General features: G+C 44.3%; 1 protein-coding gene across 6 annotated transcripts in view; it reads right to left on the bottom strand.

Moving 5' to 3' along the window:
• Positions 1–22,144, bottom strand: part of bahcc1b (BAH domain and coiled-coil containing 1b) — a 61,730-nt gene that overhangs the window by 20,039 nt on the left and 19,547 nt on the right. For 4 of the 6 annotated variants that reach the window (XM_028430182.1, XM_028430181.1, XM_028430183.1 and 1 more), the window contains exons 3-9: positions 8,855–9,013; positions 5,391–5,501; positions 3,122–5,155; positions 2,582–2,693; positions 1,805–2,001; positions 1,563–1,703; positions 383–624 (exon numbers count right to left, since the gene is read on the bottom strand). In XM_028430182.1, coding sequence (XP_028285983.1) covers positions 383–624; positions 1,563–1,703; positions 1,805–2,001; positions 2,582–2,693; positions 3,122–5,155; positions 5,391–5,501; positions 8,855–9,013 — 2,996 coding nt within the window. The remainder of the gene's footprint in view (positions 1–382; positions 625–1,562; positions 1,704–1,804; positions 2,002–2,581; positions 2,694–3,121; positions 5,156–5,390; positions 5,502–8,854; positions 9,014–22,144) is intronic. The other 2 variants (XM_028430185.1, XM_028430186.1) reach the window with 1 other exon arrangement.

The raw sequence follows: 22,144 nt of genomic DNA, 5'->3' as shown, positions 1-22,144 counted from the left end.
ATCAGATGACCAGTATATAGGTATAAAGGTGTAGGAGATACAGCATAGAGCTGAACTTAACAGCCATGGAATAAAGAACTGTTGTGTGTGTGTTGGCCACACCGTTTGATTGTCAAATGAGCTGGTAATGTGAGAGTGCAACACCTTTTTATCAGTGAACCTTTTTTACAACTGAAAGAGGAAGTTCATTGGCTTAAATACATATTGCTGAGCGTGATTTTGCATATTCTTTTTTTGTGTTGAGAAATTAGGATATCTGTGCCGAGAGACCTTTACACAAATTTTACTCCTCAAAGGAGGAAGATGAACATTTCACAATATAACTTCCTTATACTTATTTGTCCCCACTTTCACAATAGTATGTTAAAAGAATTTCACATACATATATTTCCAAACTGTTTGAGGTTTCACTGGTCTTCATGACTCTTACTTGTCCTAAGGATTGGCGCTGCATGTGTTCCATGGCTCTCTGCTGCTGGTGCTGCTGGTGCTGATGCTGCAGGGCATACAGCTCCTGTTGTCGTAGAAAGGAGGAGCGGGAGTAGACTGGATGATGCTGCAGGTGAGGAGGGGGGCCTCTTGCTCCATATACAGGGGGCCACAGGCCAGACTGCTCCAGAACATCTAGAGGAAGAATCAGAGAAAAATATACAGTGATTAGATTATAAAAATGCTGAAAAAGAAGGCACGACTTGACTCTTGAACTGCCCTTTTGAATATGTAGAACTGCAAATGAGCTCTTGTATTTAAATGGAGTTGTGGTCTATATTTGTATGCTGCTCTTTCTCTTTTTAAGAATGGTGTCTTTCTTTGCAGAGAGAAACACATTTTCACCAAGGCCCTACTCCAAGCACATATAAATTTAGATACACACATATGCACACACACACACATCCACACATCCCTCCTTGGCTGCCTTGTCGCTGGGAACCTTTGTTCTGTGAGATTAGCCTGAGTGGGCTAATGTTTCCCTGGGGAAGGTTCAGTGGATGCACTTCCCCTCTCTGCAGGAACTCTCACGGAGCGAGGCAAGGGAGGCGGGAGATAATTAAATTTCACAGCCTGTTTGCAAAGCAGCGTTGAAACACACACACACACAGGCAAACACATTCTTTCTCTGTCTAGCAATAGCCGAGATGTGCAACACAACCCTTAACATATCATATTGTTTCAGACATGAATACAACTTCAGATGCACACGTACACACACAAAGCATACACGCAAAGCACAAAGTCCAATCCAAACACATCAATGCTCTACCGCAACAGAGATGAAACGCCAGTTAAAATGGTTTGCATAATGCCAGGCACACGCAGAGGGGGCAACAGAATAGCTGCTCCCATTAACAAAGCAATAAAACATGGTTCCACTGACAGAGGGACTTAGTTGAGCATTATATTATGATTAGCCAATGATACTAAAACTCTAGGAGAGAAATGGCAGCAGCTTTCATGGTACAAATGAAGAGGAGGAGGGAGGCAGTACATATGGGTAGACAGCTATGAATGTGAGCTTAGATGCTTTTGTAAGTCTTCCATCGTTAGTATAAGAAAATGCTTACCAAGGTGATGGTGAGGCCCTGGTTCAGTAGGAAGAACCACAAGTGGGGTGTTAGGGTCTTGGGTAAGCGACCCCAAAACGGGCTGCAGAGGGCTTGGCAAACCTGGTGGAAAGCCAGGGCTCATTCCCACATGGCCCAGACCTAGAAAAAGGTGCACACACAACAAAAACCCTTTACTACTCTGAAGAAAAAACAAACATGGAAATCAATGGAAAGCATATCAGTTGCTTCTTATTACTCACTGTATGAATGCCCCATCCAGAGGGAGGGACTTCCTGTTCTTTGCATCCAGTGGTGGTGAGCTGGGTGAGCATGTGCAGCAGCAGCATCCCCCCCTAACTGGCTTGTTCCTCCAGGGACCAAAAGGTGAGAGGTCAGATCACCGTGGCAACTACTGGAAGGGTGGATCCTAGCGAACTCCACGCAGTCCTTGTTTTCCCTGTCACGGCAGTAGGCGGGGTGAACTTTGTCATTATCTTGATTATGCCTCTTATTGTCATCATCATCTCCATCATTATGATCATTATCTTCATCCTTGTCATCTTCATTACCACTACTACCATTATAATCATCAAGAAAAGGAAATGTGACGGCAACAGGAACAGCCATCATCTTGTGCCTGGTCTATGAGTTCTCATTATATGTTTTCTTCCCTTAATATGACTACATAATAAGAGTCTGATACTTCAGAGACATCCATATTAGTCCCTGTAACATTAATGCACCACATCTCATCTCAGGGAGAGAGGGAGAGCAAGGGAGAGAGAGAGAGGGAGGGGGGGCACAGAAATACCACATCAAAGGGTGAGAAGAGCAAATGGAGTGAGGGGATGAGAGGAAAGAGAAGCAGAGCTTCAGACTGGGAGAGAGAAGCCAAGAGAATAAAAGAACTGCAGCTTATCAGATGAGAGAGGAAAAATGAATAGATGCCTGTGTGTGTGTGTGTGTGTGTGTGTGTGTGTGTGTGTGTGTGTGTGTGTGTGTGTGTGTGTGTGTGTGTGTGTGTGTTGAAAGAGTACCTGATGATCATTTCTCTGTCTCTGTCCAGGTGATGAAGACCAATCTGATCCTCTGTCATCCTCTTCCTCTCCTCTGCCTCCCGACCAAGAGGATACACAGGACGTGATAATCCTGAATCCCAAAAACAACAGAGGAAAGCTTATAGCTGCTCATTTATCCTGTGCATGTACTTGTTATTCACATAATATCCAATACTAACTAATTTTCATTCTAATTCACCTAATCTTAGAACAACAAACAAACACCTAAGGCAGCTTTTTAACAAAAACTCATAGTGAAGACACCATCTCTCTCTGTCTCTTTACAATTAATCTGTATTTAAATGCATGCAATTTAGGGTTTTATCCGGGTCAGTTTCTTGTTTGGCTCGGCTCTACAAATGTGTCCTCAAATGGCCACTAATCACAGTCCTGAGAGAACATCAAAAGGATAAAGAAACTTGACTGTGTGGTAACAAACACTGAATGTTTCCCTTAATGGAGCCCTGAGTACAGAAATAGCATTGATCTTCAGTGCAAGGAGCACAAATGATGTCTGACCTTTCATGCTGGGCAGCACCCTGCCCTGTCTGCTGTGTCCAGGGGTGCTGTCTGGGGAGCGATGGGGGGGTCTGGCTACTGCAACTGCAATACCCACCGGAGGCTGTCGTACCTCCCCCTCTCCTGCTTCTCCTGCCTCCTTCCCACCTTTGTCACTTCTTTCTCCCTCGTTAGTGGAGCCCCGGCGAGGAGGGAGAGACTGTTTGGGAGGGTCTTGCTGGGAGGTGTTGCTTTTAGCTCCTCCTCTGTCCCCCTTCTCTGATCTCTCTCCATCCTTCTTGAGACACCCCAGACCACCAAAGGGGCTTCGATGTGGCAACAGCATAGGCTGCTGGGAGCTGTAGTTCATAAGGTTTTTCATAGCACTGCTGTCATCATCAGTGCTGTGTGATGAAGAGCGGGATAGAGGTGGAGGCAGCTGAGAATGGGGCTGGATGTTTTCATTGTTTGAAGCTCTGCTGCTGAGCCCTCTAACTTCACTTTTACCAACAGATGCATGATAGCCTCTTCTCTGGTCCTCTTGGTGGCCTCCCCTCTCCCCCCAAGAAGGTACCGTCTGACTTCCATCTCTTGCCTTTTCCTCTGCACTTGCTCCCTGGCTGCTGTGCTGCTGGTGCCGTATCCTTGCAACCTTTTGTCCCTCCCTCTGAGCAGCTGCTCCTGATCCCACCTTCCCATCAGCACCTGAAAGGAAACAGTTCCTGAAGGGAGAATTGCTGGTGTCAGGGCCATTCCTGGATGTACCATGCCCAGTCAAACGGTGTGTCTCCTGGGCATCTGGTGGGAGAGAAGGCCTGTAAACATCATCCACAACTTCAACATCACGGAATGATGAAGATGTTTCCAGGCTGCAGGAGCGCAGTTCAGACTGAGAGCTCACACTGGAGCTGGGTTTGTGAAAGTGATGTGTCTGGTGGCTCCAGTCAGGAGGCTTGTCAGCCTTTCCATATCCCAACTGCTGCTGGTGTGGCTGTGATTTGTCCTTCTTCTGACAACTACTGAGTCGACTGAGGTGATGAGAGGGAGATTCATAAGATCCATCTCCACTCTTATCATCAACCTTTTTCCCACCTCCTCCTGCTCCCCGACACTCTGGAGCTGCTAGGTCTCCCAGCGGCCCAACTGAGGGCACATAAGTTGGCCCTGTGATCCTTGCCTCCCTGCCAGATCCTCCAGGGGTGGATGCTGGATCTTTGGAGGGTGTGAGTGTAAGAGGGGCAGGGGGACAGTAAAACTCAGGATGCGGATGGTGATGAGGGTGGTGTAGCCATCCTCCAGCAACTGTGGACCCCATGTGTAAGGCATGAGGAGGAGGGGGAGGAGGGGGAGGTGGAGGCATGGAGTAGGAAGCCATGGAATGGGGGGCTGGAGCAGCCAAGATTGCCGTCGCTGCAGCCACCCCTCGCCTCATACATTCAGATGAGGAAGCTGAGGATTCACTGATCCTCATCTCCCCATTTATAGGTCCATCTTTGGAGCACCGCCTGTTGCCTCCAGATGGAGGCCTTCCCACCCCACCACCACTGCAGCTGCTTAGTGCTATCCCCTTCCCCCCGGAGCCAGTATCTGCCCCAGAACCACTGGACAGCTTACAGGCACTCATATGTTTCATTCCCTGACTGCCCGAGTCATTGTCTCTGCACTCCTTGTGTCGCTCCAGAGAGTGTCTGTGGTCTTCCTCCCTACCCTGGAGTGTGAGGTGAGGAAGGAGACCATGGTGAGGGTGGGGGTAAGCTTGGTGGTGGTGGCCAGATGGAGTGGTAGCAGGGTTCATCTGATGAGGATGGTGATGATGAAGCTGTTGTTTGTCTTTGCTCTCCTGATGTCTCTCCTTGCTGCTTGAACGCTCCTTTTCCTTTGACAGCCCTTTCTCACCCATATCCTTGGTGCTCTTTCCACCCCCTCCCCCACTGTCTGTCTCCCGGCTGCAAGAGCCAAGTGGGTGGCCTGGAGCAGTTCTGGACAGCGGAGGAAGGCTGTGATTGGTGGACAGCAGAGGGGGCTGGGGAGGAAGGCCTCTCAGGTAGAAGTGATCTAGAAGGAGAGGAGAAGACTTAAGACTTCTAGATACTTGGACAGATTTATATTTTCAAAATGCTAAGTAGTTGTTAAGAGTCATTAAAATATCATGAAAACATGTTTTTATGATGAGATCTTTAGAAAAACAACAAGCCTCAGTAACGCATTTATTCCTGTGGTGGTGCTGATTAAGCACTTATGGAAAGTACTGTATATAAAAAGCTGGTTTTTCACACAGACTAACACCTACCTTTTTGAGTTTCATAGAAGCGGTGCTGTCCATAGAGACTGTTGCTATGGTGATCCAGGGAACTCATTGGGAGAAAAGGAGAAGCAAGACTTCCTGAATAGCTGGGGTACCCTGTCAGTGGGAGGGAGAGCGAGAAAGAATTGATGTTTCTCCGCAGCTTTGACATTCAGCAGCCCTCTAAACAAACAGTTTATCTCTACAATCTATCATGAAATGGGGCCATTTTGGAAAACACAGAAAAAAATATGACCGGTTAGTGCTACTTTCACCATAAAATGCACTTTTGCACAAACATGCCAGATGAGTTGACATTATTTACAGTGGACAAAGTGGTGACAAAAACCACAGCCGACAGCTACTGCCAAGTGTTTGCAGCATTTTACTGGATGGAATTTGCTCTTCTACAAAACACATTTTTCCCAAACCCAAGACAAATAGTATGAAGCATCGCAATCGCACCCCTCCTCTGCAAAACACACACACACTGTCCACCCAGGAGGTCACTGGGAGGTAACTGGTCATTTCACTCTGTTCCTCGTCTTCAAGGACATTGAACTGCATCGTGGGATAGAAGGAGGTCTTGGTGGTTGTGTTGATGGGGGTGGATGGGTGCTGGGATAGGGGGAGTGCCACGGTGAGTGTGTATGTGTGCAGCGTTGAGGGGTTGGGTGTTATTAGGCAAAAAAAAACATTAAAATCCCCATAAGCTCATATACAAGCAAACATACAGGAGGCACACATCTCCACATTACAGAGCAAAAAGGCTTGGATTGTATGTGCGTATGCGTGTGTGAGTGTGTGTTCTCCAGCAGCTGGTTTCATGCCCCACAGAGTGTCCTTGCCGGCCCGTTAATTGGCAGCCGTTAAAAGTTTAACGGTGGTGGCCAAAGTAAACAGCACTCCATAAAAACTCATCCTACGCATTCCACAGTCACACTGCAAAACCACCAACACCCCCACACTGCTCCCAGCATGTGTGTGTGTGTGTGTGTGTGGAATTCTGTGTTCATGCTGCAATGTAAATGCATCAATGTGTACACTCCAGTGTGTGTGTGATTACTCTGACTGGTTAACAACCAGTGAATCTAAATGGCAACAATTAGCCAAAAGGCTCTATCAGCCATCTAAGGCCAATCCCCCGGGTAATGATGAGTGATAAAACTCAGGAGGGAGAGATGGAAGAGAGGGGAGGGGAGAAACAAGAAGAGGGGAACAAAGACGTCAGAGGGACAAAGTAACAAAATTGAGGGGAAAAATAAAAGAAGGAGGGAACAGAGGAGAGAAGTGTCACAATTGAATGGATGGTAAACACTAAAAGAGAAAAAGAACAGCACTGTCAATATGAAAAGCCTCCAATCTGGTGATGCTGTAGGGATGTGTGTGTGTGTGTGTGTGTGTGTGTGTGTGTGTGTGTGTGTGTGTGAAGGGAAATGGAAGATAAAGGAGGAAGTGAAAGGAAAGTGGAGAGCTTTGAGATGCTGGAGATGAGAGGATGGGGGAAAGGGAGGTAAAGAGATGAGCGATGAGAGAAGAGAAAAAACAAGGACAGGTGTGGACAAGGGAGAGTGAACAGTATAGATGTGTGTCGGAGAGAGAGAGAGAGAGAGAGAGAGAGAGAGAGAGAAAGAGAGAGAGGTAGAAAGATTGGGATTTGCATGTTTGAGGTAATATGTGCATTTCTTCATGAATATGTTGCATCTAAAACTGTATGTGTGTGTGTCGGCCAGGTTTCTTCTCTTGTGCTGGCTACGCTCCACTCTGGACCGCGGCCAGCTGGCAGACCGCCTACTGGAGCTCCCTGGCTTGAATTCTTAAAAACAATCATTTGTAGTGTGTGTGCGTGTGATTGTGCAAGTGAGTGTGTGAACGTGAATGTGTGTTTGTGTATGTGTGCTAAAACATCAAAGCTGAGCCACACAGACATAAAATCCCTCCGATAGGCACACACACTCTCCCTCTACACACACATTCTTGCTCTTTTTTCACTGCTGCTGTTCAGGTCCGGCCTCTGACTCTTTCTATGAAGCGGACTTAAGACCAACAGACAACACTAGCAGCTTAAATTGTTGTTATTAATTGCAGGAGTTGCATCAGGAAAAAAATGTAAAAGTTTGTCTCTGTTCTTTGTCAAAATTAAATTTTGATGTTTGCACAGCAGCAGGATGTGACACATTTAAACTTATAGGGAGTTTTTCACACCATCTTTTGCTTTTCCTACTCTGGTTTAAAACAACACCAGAGCTCACCTATAGGTCTCCTTGGAGGAATATATGTATCTCCTGGCTGGCCTTCAATCAGCCAGGGTTCCCCCCCAGAAAAAGCTGGAGGAGACAGGGGGACCTGGGTGTCTCTGTTCCCCCGTTACGGCTATGATTATTTGGACTGTCTGCAAAAAGTGATCACTGGTCAAAGAGCACTACCTTATCCGTTGTTAACATCTGTACCTAAATCTGTTTATTCAGTTCCTTAGCATTAGTGTTTGGACTCTTCTGAGGTGACATCACTGGGTGTTATTCTGATTATTTACTGATTATTACTCCCTAACTGTGAAAAACTGTTGACACGTGAAATTGAGATTGTGACCGTTTTCAGTCAGTTGAGAAATGGAGTCTGTGGTAAAAACTGTCTTTCTGTTGAAACCTTTTTAGAGGATATCTCTTTTGGTCCATTTCAAAAAGAAAAGTCCTCACACACACAAATACATAAAAGCATGCACACGCATACCTGAAAGGGACAGATAACTAGGACAGGCTCAGTTTTTCACCACAAACGGTTAACAGTCGAAAGAGGACATGATGCATGTGGATGCGCACATTTTGAGTGTGTGTGTGTCTGATCAGGAAGGGGGCCGTTGGAGGTCGGTTAGCACAGAAGGGGCCCTGAGGGTGGGGCTGCGGTCAGAGGGGGAGGGGGACTGTGAAGATGGAGAGGATGGTGGAAATTGGGGGTGAGTTTCAGTGAGTGTGGAGGGGAACTCGCCCCTGAAAGAGAGAGGGACTAAGATTATTTTATCTAATATAAATCATTGCTGATTATCACATTATTTTTAAGCTGTGTCAAGGTGTGTGTGTGTGTGTGTGTGTGTGTGTGTGTGTGTGTGTGTGTGTGTGCGTGTTTACAGGACGGGGGGAGGGGACGTTTCGGTCGTGCATTTGTGTCACTGTGCTTATGCTCTGAACTAGAAAACAGCCACAAACACAAAACCACATGGTTGCTGACAAACAGAGCCAGAAGCATGTTAGTGTGTACGCATGTGTGTCTGTGTGTGTTTCTATAAGTAGCATCATCTGAGGCATCGCCGCTGCACGTGTTTGGCCTCAGCTCAGTGTTGGTTAAACCACTTAATGGCTCCATCTCAATCTAATCCCAAACCAAGACCCTGGATTAACCAGAGACCCAAACACTCAGGGCTGCTTCCTCTGTGTGTGGGTTTATGTGTGTGTGTGTGTGTGTGTGTGTTTTACCTTCATGTGGATGGGAGAACCAGATAGGGGAGGCGCTTGAATGGGCTCCAGCCCTGTAGGAGGGGGAGGAAGGGGAGGCAGTAGGTCCGGAGGGGTGAGGAGGATGGGAGGGCGGGGACCCCAGACTGCTGGCCAGGAAGGAGCCCATGAAGGAAGCACCTAAGGGACACAGAGAGCCTGGAGGTTAGAGAACTGATTAAATTTGGCTCTGTGTGGAGTGGGTGTCAGAGTCTACCAAGGTGCCAATGATCAAGTGACACCACAGAAGAAGAAGCTATATGTGTCTGTTAAACTCTGAGAATTAGCCGACATGCAAACTTTCTCAGAAGATAAAAAGGGAAATATGTAAATGATAAATGTGTGATGTATGAGTCTTTGGGCACATATCTGCTTTTAAATCTAGCTTTTACTGCAAACTCGCTGATATTTCTGCTGTTAAACAAAGCCTCACAGGCTGCATCCACTCTGCAGCTGGATGTGTACCTGTCCCACTTTTTTCACTGTAAAACTAAAATCACAATTCTGATCTGAATGTGTGTAAACTGTGTCTGAGCCATGCGATTAGAAGCGATCATTTTCACCCGAGACAGTTGTCATTATATGGGTGCCAGGTCTTAGTCAGCATTAGCATTAAATGACAAACCATGATAGCTGAATGTTGAGCACCATGTGGATGGAATTTCAACAGGAATTGTCCCTAATGCCTTAAAATATAATACCTTCCCAGAGAAAAAGGACGACAAAAGCTTAGGAACTTGATTTATAACAAGCAGAAAAGTTACATTTCATGGTGTAATACATTAAATTGTTAATCCCCTGCTGCTAAGTTCAGGTCATGATATCTGTTCACAGTTCTTTCACAATGTTTTGACATTTAAAAAGCCTTCATAGATATATTGCTTTGACAGTTGCTCCTCGATCGCAGCCTCAGACCTCAAAAGTGTAATTCAGGAGAAACTTGGAGCTGACTAGAAAAGCTAGTAATAGCTGTAAGTTAAGTATTTTCAGCAAGACCTGTAGGCAGACCTGCAACTGGTTAAGCCTGCAGAGAGTGGATCATTTCTAAACCCTCACAGGGGCGCAGCAAAAAGCATCCTCCTCCTCCTGCAGCAGCAGCTTCAGCAAACGGAGCAAGCAGACTCAGTTCAGTTTGGCTCTGTTTGAATGTATCTCTACTCATCAGCATGCTCTCATTTAGTGGAACAAACCGAACAGTTGTAGGGGAAGGAGGAAACAAATCCACAGGGAATCAGGTAATTAGTCACTGGATGGAGAGAGAAAGAGAGAGAGAGCGAGAGGTGGTGGGTTGGGTCGTTACCCATAAACGCAGCGTCGCATCAGAGGCAATTACCACAACCACAACAGTCCGCATTTGAGTCTCACACACACACACACACACACACACACACTCGTACATGTACAGTACCCTTACACCTCAACGACGTCCCGACGCCCTAACAACCACAACCACAAGCGCCTTCAGCTGTCTGCCAATCTCTCTCTACACACACACACACACACAAAGGAGGCCATGGGATAAATCAAGAGCGAGAGGGAGCAGCGGCGTGCATTAAGACACAAATCAGGGTGTGTGTATGTCTATTTATACAGCTGGATCTTGAACATCGAAACACACACACACACACGCCAGAAAGTTCAAAAGTAGAAATCCCTCCATCTTTCGCTCTTGATATTTTTGCTCTCTGTAGTCATAATAAATTTGGAGGATGAGAAAAAGACCCTTCTAGACATTTATTTTCTCTCTTTCATATTCTCTCTCTCTCTCTCTCTCAGACAGGATATTTTTACAGTGTGTGTTTTTTTTCTCTCCAAATCCTCTCCTCTACAACTGTAGATCAGCGGCCTTTCAGCCAGTCATAATAAAACACAGCTCGTATAAAGCTGGTTTCACAAGGCCCCCTGGCAATGCAGACTCCCACACAAACATACACAGACACACACACGTCAAATACAAGGTGATACTCACACACTGCTCTCCGTACTTAATCTACTACAACAGTCAGACAATAGAAAAAAAAGCCTGTCTTAAAACTGAAGTGTAGCCTGGCCTTAAAGAAAACGGATAGTGATTTAAAACAGTAGTGTTATTGATTAGTAGGTGTAATGCGATAAATAGTTTGCATTCTATGCTTTCTTCCCACAGCTGTTCTTCAATCTCTCACCCAATCAAATCTACATCCCCCCCCCATTTCTCCATCTTTTTTCCATTTACTCCTCTTTTTCCTTTTTTCCCATTCTCTGTTTTTTTTTCCCTGTCACCTGACTCCCTACCCTCTCTGTCTGTTTTCTGTTGACGAGTTGAGGAGAAAATCATATTTGCCCACTCCCTCTGGCCTGCTGATATGGAAAATCATCTCAGAGGCCAGCCACTAACGTAAACCTCATTTCTGCCGCCCCCCTCTTTTTTTTTACGTCCTCCACTTCTTCTCTTCCTGGCCCCTGTTTCCGCCTGCCTTTGTTTTATCCTGATCCACACATTCCCTTTCCATCTGTCACCACTGCATCCTCTCATAGTTTCTCTGTGAAGAAACACCAAAATGACAAATGCAAATACACCGAATTAGCCGGAGCTGACGAAAGACAGGCCAGCAAGCTCAGCAAGAAGTCATTTTCTGATCAAATATCAATATATTCTAAAATTCATTTATGACCCCTGTGACATCACAACTGTGCACCACCATATAACTCCACATGCATATGTTATTTACCTTAAATACAAGCTGCTGGCTGAGACGACAGCTACATTCAGTCTCCGTAGTGGTAATTAAAGTAGAAAATGTGTTTGTATACCTCCCATTTCTCCCAGTTGGCATCATAACTTGGAAAAGTGTGTCAACACACAGGCAGCGAATCCTCCAATGTTGACAATCCAAGGTAATAAAAATCAGAATTATGAGTTTCTATTCACACTAATACAGTCAGCTGTACTTACAGTGAGGAAAATCTGCTTTAGTTTATTTATGATTGACTGTAATGTGATTTGCTGAGGGGAAAATCCACTGAAAAACACTTAAACACTGTTTTAGAAATAAAAAAAAACACATACTGGAAATGTGCCTTGCTTTTCTGGGCAGGTTTTGCTGCTTGGCATATTTTTGGTATTCTCATGGATAACAGGGCCAAACGAAAAAAATTAGAGGATGGCATTCTATTTTCAGCGCAGCCACAACAGAGTTCGATGCCTTGGTTCTGAAGAGCTTTGGAATATAAGACACCATTTTACAAACAAAAGGCAAAAAAATCCATCCATACATCATCAGGTGAAGGGTCACAGGGGGTTAAGGATATCCATCCTCAACAAGTCCACCATAAAGCTTAAAAATTAAAATTAAATTTTGAAACCTTTATTAGTCCCACAATGGTGAAATTGCTTAAGGCAGCCCAGCAAATGCCGGTAAAGTGCCCAAGGACACACAACAGTGACTAGGAAGGAGTTGGGATCGAACCACCAACCTTCTGGTTATTGGCCAACCCTGCTATACCACTGAGCCACTGCTGTCGAAATATATAGGAAAGTGATAAATTCTCCTCAGAAAAGATGGGAAAACTGTAAAGTAGTGTGCTTATATTTGAGAGGAAGAATCTATGAAATGAATGGATAAAAGTTGCTAACAAACGTTGGCTCAAACTGTGCAATAAATATAGTTCTTTTAAAATTATCTCACGTTTTCACACCTTTAAGGCACACTATGACAGTTTTAATTAAAGATGGATCAATCAGGTCTGCTCAAACAGCTTGGCAGCCCTGTTTAGAAACAGCAACACTGTAAACGCTTTCATGCAAAATCTAAAGAAAGTGTCTAATGATGGAAAGCATCCAAAAACGTCAAGGTTATCTTCTCATCTTTAGATTACAAAAGGTTTGGTCTTTCGTTTGTTAAACCAATTCATGTTGACTATATGAAGTAAAAAAAAAAAATAACCCTGCACCCTCTTTTGTGTGTTTGTCTCAGCAGCTGCTGAAGAGTGCTTGATGAAATCTGCAGCGAAACAAAACACAGAGGCAAAAGATAACAGGCCAGGCTGTCCCAAGGTTTCTCATTATTCTTAAGACAGAAAAGGAGGAGGAAGATGAGGAGGAGGAGTAAACAGGAGAAGAAAGTAAGATTGGCGATATCACCAATGTCACATAGTGTAAGAAGCAAATACAGATAAAGTAATGGAGTGATATTCTTTGCTGTATCTCTCTAAATGGACTTTAGCTCAATACACACAGATACACACACACACACACACACCTGGAAGGATGATGAGTTAAATCAATCCCCATCCGATTGAAGATCAATATTCCCTTGTGTTGTATTGTCACATTTGTCAATTAACAAAAGCCTCTGTGCTCACACTGATATACTGAACTCACTCTCACACACACTGTCACTGGCAGCTTGAGAGCCTGTAAATACAGTTTCTGTGTGTGTGTGTGAGAGGTTCTGACTCTCGTTAGCTTGGCTGTTACGCTTATTGCCGTACACTTGGCAACCTCTCGTCAGTCCGACCCTTTCATAAGCCTCCAACCACCAAGGGCCCTGGCACTGAGCCTTCAGTGTGTGTGTGTTTGTGTGTGTGTGTGTGTGTGTGTGTGTTTAGGGGCAGGAGTCAAGCCAGACCTTTCTGATCTGTTTTGACACCACAGAATTGCACAAGTGACAGGGCTACTCAAACAAGGCGGTCGTGGAAGGCGCTTAGACACACATGCACACACACACTGTCTTGGTCTCACACATACACAAACACACACAAAGGTCCATAAAAGCATTATGGCACGGGGGACACAAACACATTCAATGTGTGAGTAAGCGCCCGAGCGGTGCTTACAAAGAATATGTTCAGGGGAGAAAAGGAGTTCTTTTGCTCGACTAGATCCAGATAGCATTTTCCTTCTGCTCTATCTTATTATTCATCAACGATTCCTCTTGACTCATTCATGTTAGAGAGAGCAGAGTGTGCAAGCAAAGCATGGCATGTCGCCTGGGACAAGCAGCTGCACTGAATCACATTACGGCGGGAAGAAGAGAAAGGACAGAGAAAGAGAAAGGGAGAGAGAGAGAGAGAGAGAGAAAAAGAGTGGAGGGGAAAAATGAGATGAAAGAGCTACAAATGAGAGATTTCCCTGTGAGGCGCATAAATCAGCAGACTATGAACACCACTGCTCAAAGCCTGACTCCCAAGCTGCAGACCAGAGCCTCAACATCCATGCACACACACACATACACAGACACACACACTTCCTCTCTGGTACCAACTCTGTGCGTTCACGAGACTACTGTAGTGACATCCCCATCTCTATGCACCTACATGTGTGCGTTAACAACATCAAAAGCCAGCAAGGATGCTAAAAGGCACATCATCTGCTGGCTGAGACTTCGTGAGAATTACAGGAAATAAATGCCAAAAGGAATTAAATGAACAAAGAGAAGAAAACGTGCAACATTGCACCTTATGTCCCCCTCGAAAAGCCACAAAAAAACAAAACTCCGGTGTTGTTCAGAGTTTCCCGTCCATGAACGTGGCCCACATGAGGCACCAGTAAACTGTGAGTGAGAAGGGAAAATGTTTCTCTTATTGACCACAGACTTTTTGGACACCACACACACACACACACCCACGGCAGGAGGAAGGACCATATATAGTCACGGAGAACAGGAACTCACAACAGGAGAGATTCTTAGGAAGCAGGAAGGGTGGGGGGTGGAGGGCTGTCAGAGTAAGTATTTCCATGTTTTACCAAAAGAAAACAGGGGAATTTGGGGAAAAGGGGTCATACGAGACTGGCTCTGCTGCCTGGGTTAGAATGAGACACACACACACACACAGATGCATGCTAATTAAAAGCATAGGGTTGCTGATATTTCAGGAAAGCCTGCGGTGAGAGTCAATAATGCAATTCTGTCTAACTCTGTGTGTGTGTGTGTGTGTGTTGGGGATGTGTATGTGTTGGCATACTCTTCATCATCACCACCACAGTGGCTTTGCAGCTATGGCAAAGATGGAAGAAGAGAGTACTGGTCGTCATCCAGTCCAACATGCCTGTGCCACGCCTCTGTGGTCCATTCAGGCTCGAGCCACGGCACACACACACACAGCGACTACAATGGTTTGAGGCTGCTGGATAAAATACACCTGGGGGTCACGACACTAGTGGAAGAGCACAAAAGCTGGAAAGCACGTCACCGAGTGAGCCAGGGGAGCAAAGTGGAGGCAGAGATGAACAGGTACACATGTGTGTCTCTTATGAATCATATGATCTACTGATCTACTGAAGTTCAAACACAATTAAAGTTCACCACTTATCAACGTTTACTACTTTCCGGTTATATATTACAACATGTGGTACATTTAGCACACCATCCCTATTAAACACATGTTCTTTAGTGCTGTATGATGTGGCGCTGTTACTTATTAACAGTATTCCTGATTACATATAAGGTTCAAACCTAAGTTAACAATGTGTGGTGACTCTGTGATGCAATGTTTGTATACTTTTATTATATGAAAGGAAGGATATACTCGCTTAATATTTATAGTTGAAACAGTTGATACAGAATTGCAAGTTCCCCTTTTAGCATCTTTGAGCTCATTGTTTTGGTTTTCTAACAGGTGATAATGTGCATTGGATGCACTTCTTTCTCAGGACCAATGAGTGGATGAATAAAGTAGAGCATTTGGTTGTGGTGATGGAGCTAGAAGGAATACATGCCCATGTTTTCACACATGTAGGCAGTGTATGTAAGAAAGAAAAGTACCCAAAAACCCTCATTACAGAAAATTATTTACTAGGAAATGAGATGTAGGGTAGCTCCTTCAAACATGTTAAAAATAAAACACTACACCTGTTCTCAGTTCTATAAATTGCACAACTACAGAAAACACCATTTGCTTAAGAGCATCAATGATTCTATTACTTTTGAACTGCAATGTTTTAGTTCTCAAATTAGATTCATTGTGCTTTCCACAGCCTGTAGCCATTTTTGCATTTTGTTAAAGGAAATGTAAGCCATGCAGTAATTTAAGTATTTAGACAGGTCTTAACTTTGTGTAAACTCTTGATGCTATTTTTCACTTTGATGGTTTGAGATTGCAGCCCAAGATTTGCAGCAGCAGCAGCAGAATCCTGCTTCAGCTAAAGTTAGCTCAAACTCCAGTGGAAACAAACACACCTACGCAGCAGAAGCGAAGCAAGAAGGCGGCTGCAGCAAAGACAAGACAACATCTTCTAACCAGCAGACCCAGATTCAACCACATCTATGTCAGCGAGCAGCCACCCTGAGGTGTCCTTTAGCAAGACACTGAATCCCTACCAGCCTTGGCTCTGCGCTCACTGACCCAACGGTCTGATCTGCTAGCAGCCCAGCGAAGGTGAATTTCCCTGCAGGGATCAAGTATCACATTATTTTTTTTGCAATATGCTGCTCACAAGCCATCTACAGATCTTTCCTCAGTCCTGCACCAAGGAGACTCATATCTCTGTATCACTGGAGGAACATGTGTGTGTCTATGTATAACTGTGAGACTGTGAGAGTGTGAGTGTGTGTGTGTTCAACCACGGCGCACCATATCACCCTCCATCATCGTGAGTTGAGGGGTTGTGGTTCCTAGAGAAGCACTTTACTTAAATTAGACCCTCAACGACTCGACATGCAGGTGTCATCATGTGTATGTGTGTGCCAGTGTGTACACACAGTATGCTGAATGTGTGTGCGTGGGCGTCAGAAAGTCAGTGTGTGCCTGCATGTGAGAGGGAGAAGAGACTGAACAAGAGAGAAGAGCAGGATCAACAGACAGCGAACACGAGAGAGAGGCAACAAGGGAGCGAGAGGAGGGAGGAGGGAGGGGTGGAGGAAGGGAGGGGGCGAGCGAGAGAGGGTGAGAGCCTGTGACGAAGCGAGAGAGGCAAAGAGAGAGAGAGAAAGCAGGTGAGAATAACCCAGTCTGACCTTATTTCAGCATGGCTTTTCCATTCTTTATATTCCCTCATTGCTTTAATGTTTACACAGGAATAAAAGATTATTGGAGAGATCCACGGAGAAGAAATAAAGAAGAAAAGGAAAATAAACAAAAGGAAAGATGGAGTTAGGAAAAACAGATTGGAATGAATCTCAAATAAGAGCTGCAACTAATGATTATTTTCATTACCAAATTACTCTCCCAATTTTTTTGGTTTTTGATTTATAGACTTTGAAAAAAAAAGGAGAAGTGTTCATTAGATTTTTTTTAAAGCCCAAGGTGATCTTGCTTTTTCCAGCCAAAAATCCAATAATACTTAATTGACAATGGCAAAAACAGTCAGATGTGAGGAAATTCCTCACATCTGACAAGCTGGAATCTGCACGTTATTACCTAAATAAATACATATAAAAATAGACTGGAATAAAAAAAAAATAATTTAACGTCAGAAGGTAAAAAGTTTTTTTTTAAGTCAGTGAGATAATAAAAGAAATGGTCTGACAAAAACTGACAAGTAGGGAAACTATGGTGAGGTTTACCATCGACACAATAATTAAACAATTTGACAGAATTAATTGTTAATAGTAGGGTTATTTTTCAGCAGTGCCAAAGTTCCAAGTTATTAATTGTCAGAAAATCAGTGCTTTAGTTTGCCTTTAGTAAATCATAAACTCATCTCTTTAGTTTTTAGGCTGTGTAAACAAATTGAAGACGCCAGAAAGGCTCTTGACTTTTTTTCCTGATAATTTGTCAGCCAGACAATTTGATTAACACAATAAAACAGAATGATCAATATTAATCATCTTTTAGGCTAAATAACACCAACTAAATTCATAAATTCTGAGCAAAGATTCCTTTGACGATATGGTGTGTTATTACAAAACTAGTAGTACTAAAGACATAATGAGTCTTTAGTACTACAATACACCAGTTGTACAAGCATTAAAAAAAACAATTTTATACAAACCCTGTGTCGTGCTGTAAGTTGAGAAATCCCCTATCAGAAAAGTGTAAACATCCTGCATAGCAGTAAAACAGCCTGAAACTATATCAGCAGCCACTGAGGAAAGAGCTCCTTTGTTTTCAATAATATCTACATGATTATTTGTCTTTTTGTAATCATGCATTTTTATACAAAGTGTGTATTTTAGCTTTAGAGTCACTGAACTCACAGGGGCTGAAACATAGAAGACGACCAACAGTAAGAGGTTCTGAAGCAGCAATATGTATGGACACACATGCAAAAAGCATACATAAGTGCACATTCTCACACAAAAGAAAACCTCTATATTATGCATGCACACATGCTTCCAAACATTACAAAAACACACATCAAAACGACCGGTAGACAGTAGGTGGTTATTAAAGAGACAAGAGAGAATAACAGAGAGAAGGAGAAGAGACACTTTACCAGCAATCAAAGATGCAGAGGAGAAGAGGCAGAGAGAGAGAGAGAGAGAGACAGAGAGAAAGAGGGAGAGAGAGAGGGAGAGAGAGAGAGGTGGAGGTAGAGAGAGGCATGCAAAAAGGAGAGAGTTTGCTTCTAATCAGCCTGGATCCAAAATTTAGACAGGCACACACAGAGGCACGAGCAGTCCCAGTAGGATTAGGACCTTGGCACTGTGTGTGTGAGTGTGTTTGTGTGTGTAGTGTGCACGTCCCACGAGACTGATTAGCCATGAATGACTGATGACGGATCTTTGTTTTTTTTTTTTTTTTTTTGCTCTCTCTCTCTCTCTTTCCTTGTTTTCTTTCTCACTACTCTCAGCTCGGGCATGGGAGAGGATTCTCTCTCTCATACACTTACACACACACACACACACACACACACACAAAGCGGCACACAGCTCCATGTATATTCAACAAAGGCTCCTGAATATACTTAATGCTTTCATGTGTGTCACTGTGTAACGATCCATGCTGTTCCACACAGCTGCCTCTCTCTTTTTCTTACTCACACACACACAGATATGTACCTATTTCCTATTTAAGAGCACATTAGTTGTCTTTCACAGCAAATTCAGCAGTGTGACTCATGGAAACTGAAGGGTCCTGCATTCAGGAGGCAGTCCGACCACTCTGCCTTCTTTAACCTCACCTCCAGATGAACCTACGGCCCCCTCCATCCATCTAAACCTCTGACAGCAAAACAAACTGGACATAGACCTGCCTGAATGGAGGCCATTACAATATGAATGAGCCAAACAGAGCTGAAATGAATCGAATAGAGAACCAAAACACAACAAGCCGAGAAAAGGGACCTGGCTGAGTCAAACAAGTCAGCTCGAGTGACGATGAGTCAAGCATAAATGTGACCCTGAGATGGATAAAAAGCTGGCCCGTCTCAGGTGACGGCCTGCTGCTGTGATAAGGGTTGCCGTGGTTGCATCGCCTGGCTTTTGTGGTGTGCATTTTCAAGGAGGTGCAGACCTGTGGATCTGCCGAGACTGTGACATCATGTCTGTCCCCCTGCTGAAGTGATGTCACCTCCCTGTCATGTTGCGTAAACAGGGAAATGCCCTGACCCTTCTTGAAGAGAACCATAAAATAGCAGGCAATTACACTTTCTTTTCACATATCGTGTGCCTTTTACATGCAATCATATCATGAATCACAGCAGCACACCTTGCATTGTATTTTTAAATGAACACAGACACACACATCCACAGGCACACACACACACATAGCCCACCCCTCCTCTTGTACAAAGTAAGAAGCTGTTTTAGCCTTGTGTTTTGCGGGCTGTTTAAAATGTCATTTTTCTCTCATTTCTCTGACTTCAAAGGCGCCTCACTGAGCTCTCACTCCCTCTTGCCAAATCCTCCAAACGTTTCTGATTTAGTGAGTTGGCTATGGGCCGAGTAGCACCGGGACAGGCCCGTTAACAACCGGCCGAGTGGCGAAGAGAGGAGGGGGGGGGCAAGAAAAGAGAAGGGAGAAACAAATGAGGCAATGTGGAAAAGGAGAGGAAGCAGGCTGAAATTGAGACAGAAATAGGAGGAGTGCTGAGAGAAGCTGGTCTGCTAACAACGCAAGGAGGCGATGGGCGTGTGGGGAGTTAGACAGAGATGGGAGATGGATGTAAGAGGTGGGGGGGATCGATTGAAAAGGGAGAGCAAAGGGGGAAAGAGAAGAGAGGGGAGGAACATGGCTGTGAGGAGGAGGAGGAGGAGAAGGAGGAGGAGGAGGAAGGAGGGCTGGAGCACCACTCGAAAAGCTGAGAGGAGTGAAGGGGAAGTGAAACAGGGAAAGCAGAAGGAGGAAGAGGGGAGGGCAAGCATGTGGTTGAAGTCGAGCGAGGAAGAACGGGGGAGTAGAGGTCTGGCCAGTGAGGCACAGAAGAAGAAGAAAAAGAAAAGGGGAAAGGGGAGCGAGAGAGAGAGAGAGAGAGAGAAGAGCACATGGACACAGGAAGTCTGGCGCTTTTCATTCACATGCCAAGTCATCAGATGGTAGTGTGTGTTCACACCCCAGAGATGTCGCAACCAAAAGCACCCCACTCCCTTCAAATCACTGCTACCGACAATAAGCAGCTGTTCTCGTGTTGGATGAGAGTTGGAGATGAGACAAAAGTCTTTCTGTCATAGTGGCAAATGTGCTTCAGAACAAATGCAGGCTTCATCAAAACTCTGACATCAAACAGATTTTTTTACTTAATACATTCATTTTTTTCTCTTACTATTGATGTGACCTTTTAGACGGCTCAAATCTACACAGCTACTTTGAGGTCAACGTGATTAGATGCAGTTAATTCAGGAACACATTTAAATGATGTGCCGTGGTTTTGCTTTAAATATCAAAGCATACACAGGAGTCTAATTTGTAATGGAAATGGCTTTAATGACTTTACTGGCCTTACTCAATGACTTAATGCTGGTAATGTGTCAACAAATTTCAAACAGTCAGTCTTGCTGCATATTTTATTTAGATAAGAGCAGGACTGATGTATATTTGGTGGTTGACAAAATAATCTGCATGTAAAATGCCACTGTAAGAAGAAAATGGTGGATGTGTGTAAAATATGTTGTTTTGGATGAGCTGAACACACTAAAATCACTCTATTGTCTACTCCAGTGAGTTTTAAAGAGGAAATGTGTTAATCTAACAAAATCAGATTTTACAAAAACATTTTATATTAGAACAAATAGTTCTTAATGTCAATCAAATAATTTTTTTGTGTGGTATAAAAATAATGCTGAAATAAACAATGCATCTTTTTGTGCTCATAAAGTTGACCCGGGATACTGTATTGATCCAAAATTTTTTTGATTTTTTTTCTTAAATTGACAGTTTCTACTCCTCTCCAGTCGCAGCTCGCCTGGCCAGAGCCTTCACCAGATGTCTCCTCCACACAGGGGGTCGTCTTGCACACTGCACCCGAGATGTGCCCTTGGGTAGTGTTGGTACAGTGACGGGGGTGCGGGTATAGGGGGAGATTGTGACTTGGGGCTCATCCACTGCTGACTCATTTCACACACATACACACCCACACAGACAAGTGTCTCCTCTCTCTCGCTTTCACTCACTCACACTCTTGAGAGGCAGAGGAGACGCCAGGCTGAGGAGTCGGGGGATGACGGCCAGTGGGTGCTGTCAGGCGGTGGTAATCTGACTGGATTACCAACCAGGTGGAAACATTCAGCCTATCTACTCCCTCTTCCCTCCTCTTCCTCTACTCCATCCATCCCTGTTTTTTCTTAGATAGGGTTTTCCTTTATCCGTGCCTTTTAACATAATAAGCACCCTTCATGCTAACTACAGACCTTTGTATGTCTAATTCCACATTCCACATAAACCAAACTGAAGTTTATCCATGCCATGCAAGTGTGTTAAGGTGTGTGCAGGTAGGAGGGTGAAAGGGTGTGTCTCATCTGAGCGCCCATATCAAAGCCAAAGCTGAAAAACTACTAAGAGATATTACTAAGTCTATCATGATGAATGGGCAGGGAGGGTGCATGTCACTCACACACTCACTCACACACACACACACATCTGAGAAATGCAGGATGTTGAGGACTGGGGAAAAGGAGAAGGAAATGAGGTAAAGGAACAAGAAAAGAGTTCAGGGGAGAAGAGCTGAAGTAACACATAAGTGTCAGAGAGGTTATCTAGTCCAACCAAAACATAATGATTATGGTTTATTACTTTTTTAAAGCACAAAACAACAAGCGGCTGAGGAGAGAAACCCTTCAAAGACTGAACGTGTGTGTGCAGCTGTGTGTGGGTGCGTGTGTGCACGATTGACACAAATGTAAACTCTTTCTGTTTGTATTACTAGGTCACACACAAATACGCACTCTCTCACACATACACAATCATGTAAAC

The sequence above is a fragment of the Parambassis ranga genome, chromosome 19, assembly GCF_900634625.1.
Source record: "Parambassis ranga chromosome 19, fParRan2.1, whole genome shotgun sequence".
Lineage (NCBI taxonomy): Eukaryota > Metazoa > Chordata > Actinopteri > Ambassidae > Parambassis > Parambassis ranga.
Note: the sequence above shows the minus strand (reverse complement) of the source record. Positions and strands in the feature narration are given on the sequence as shown.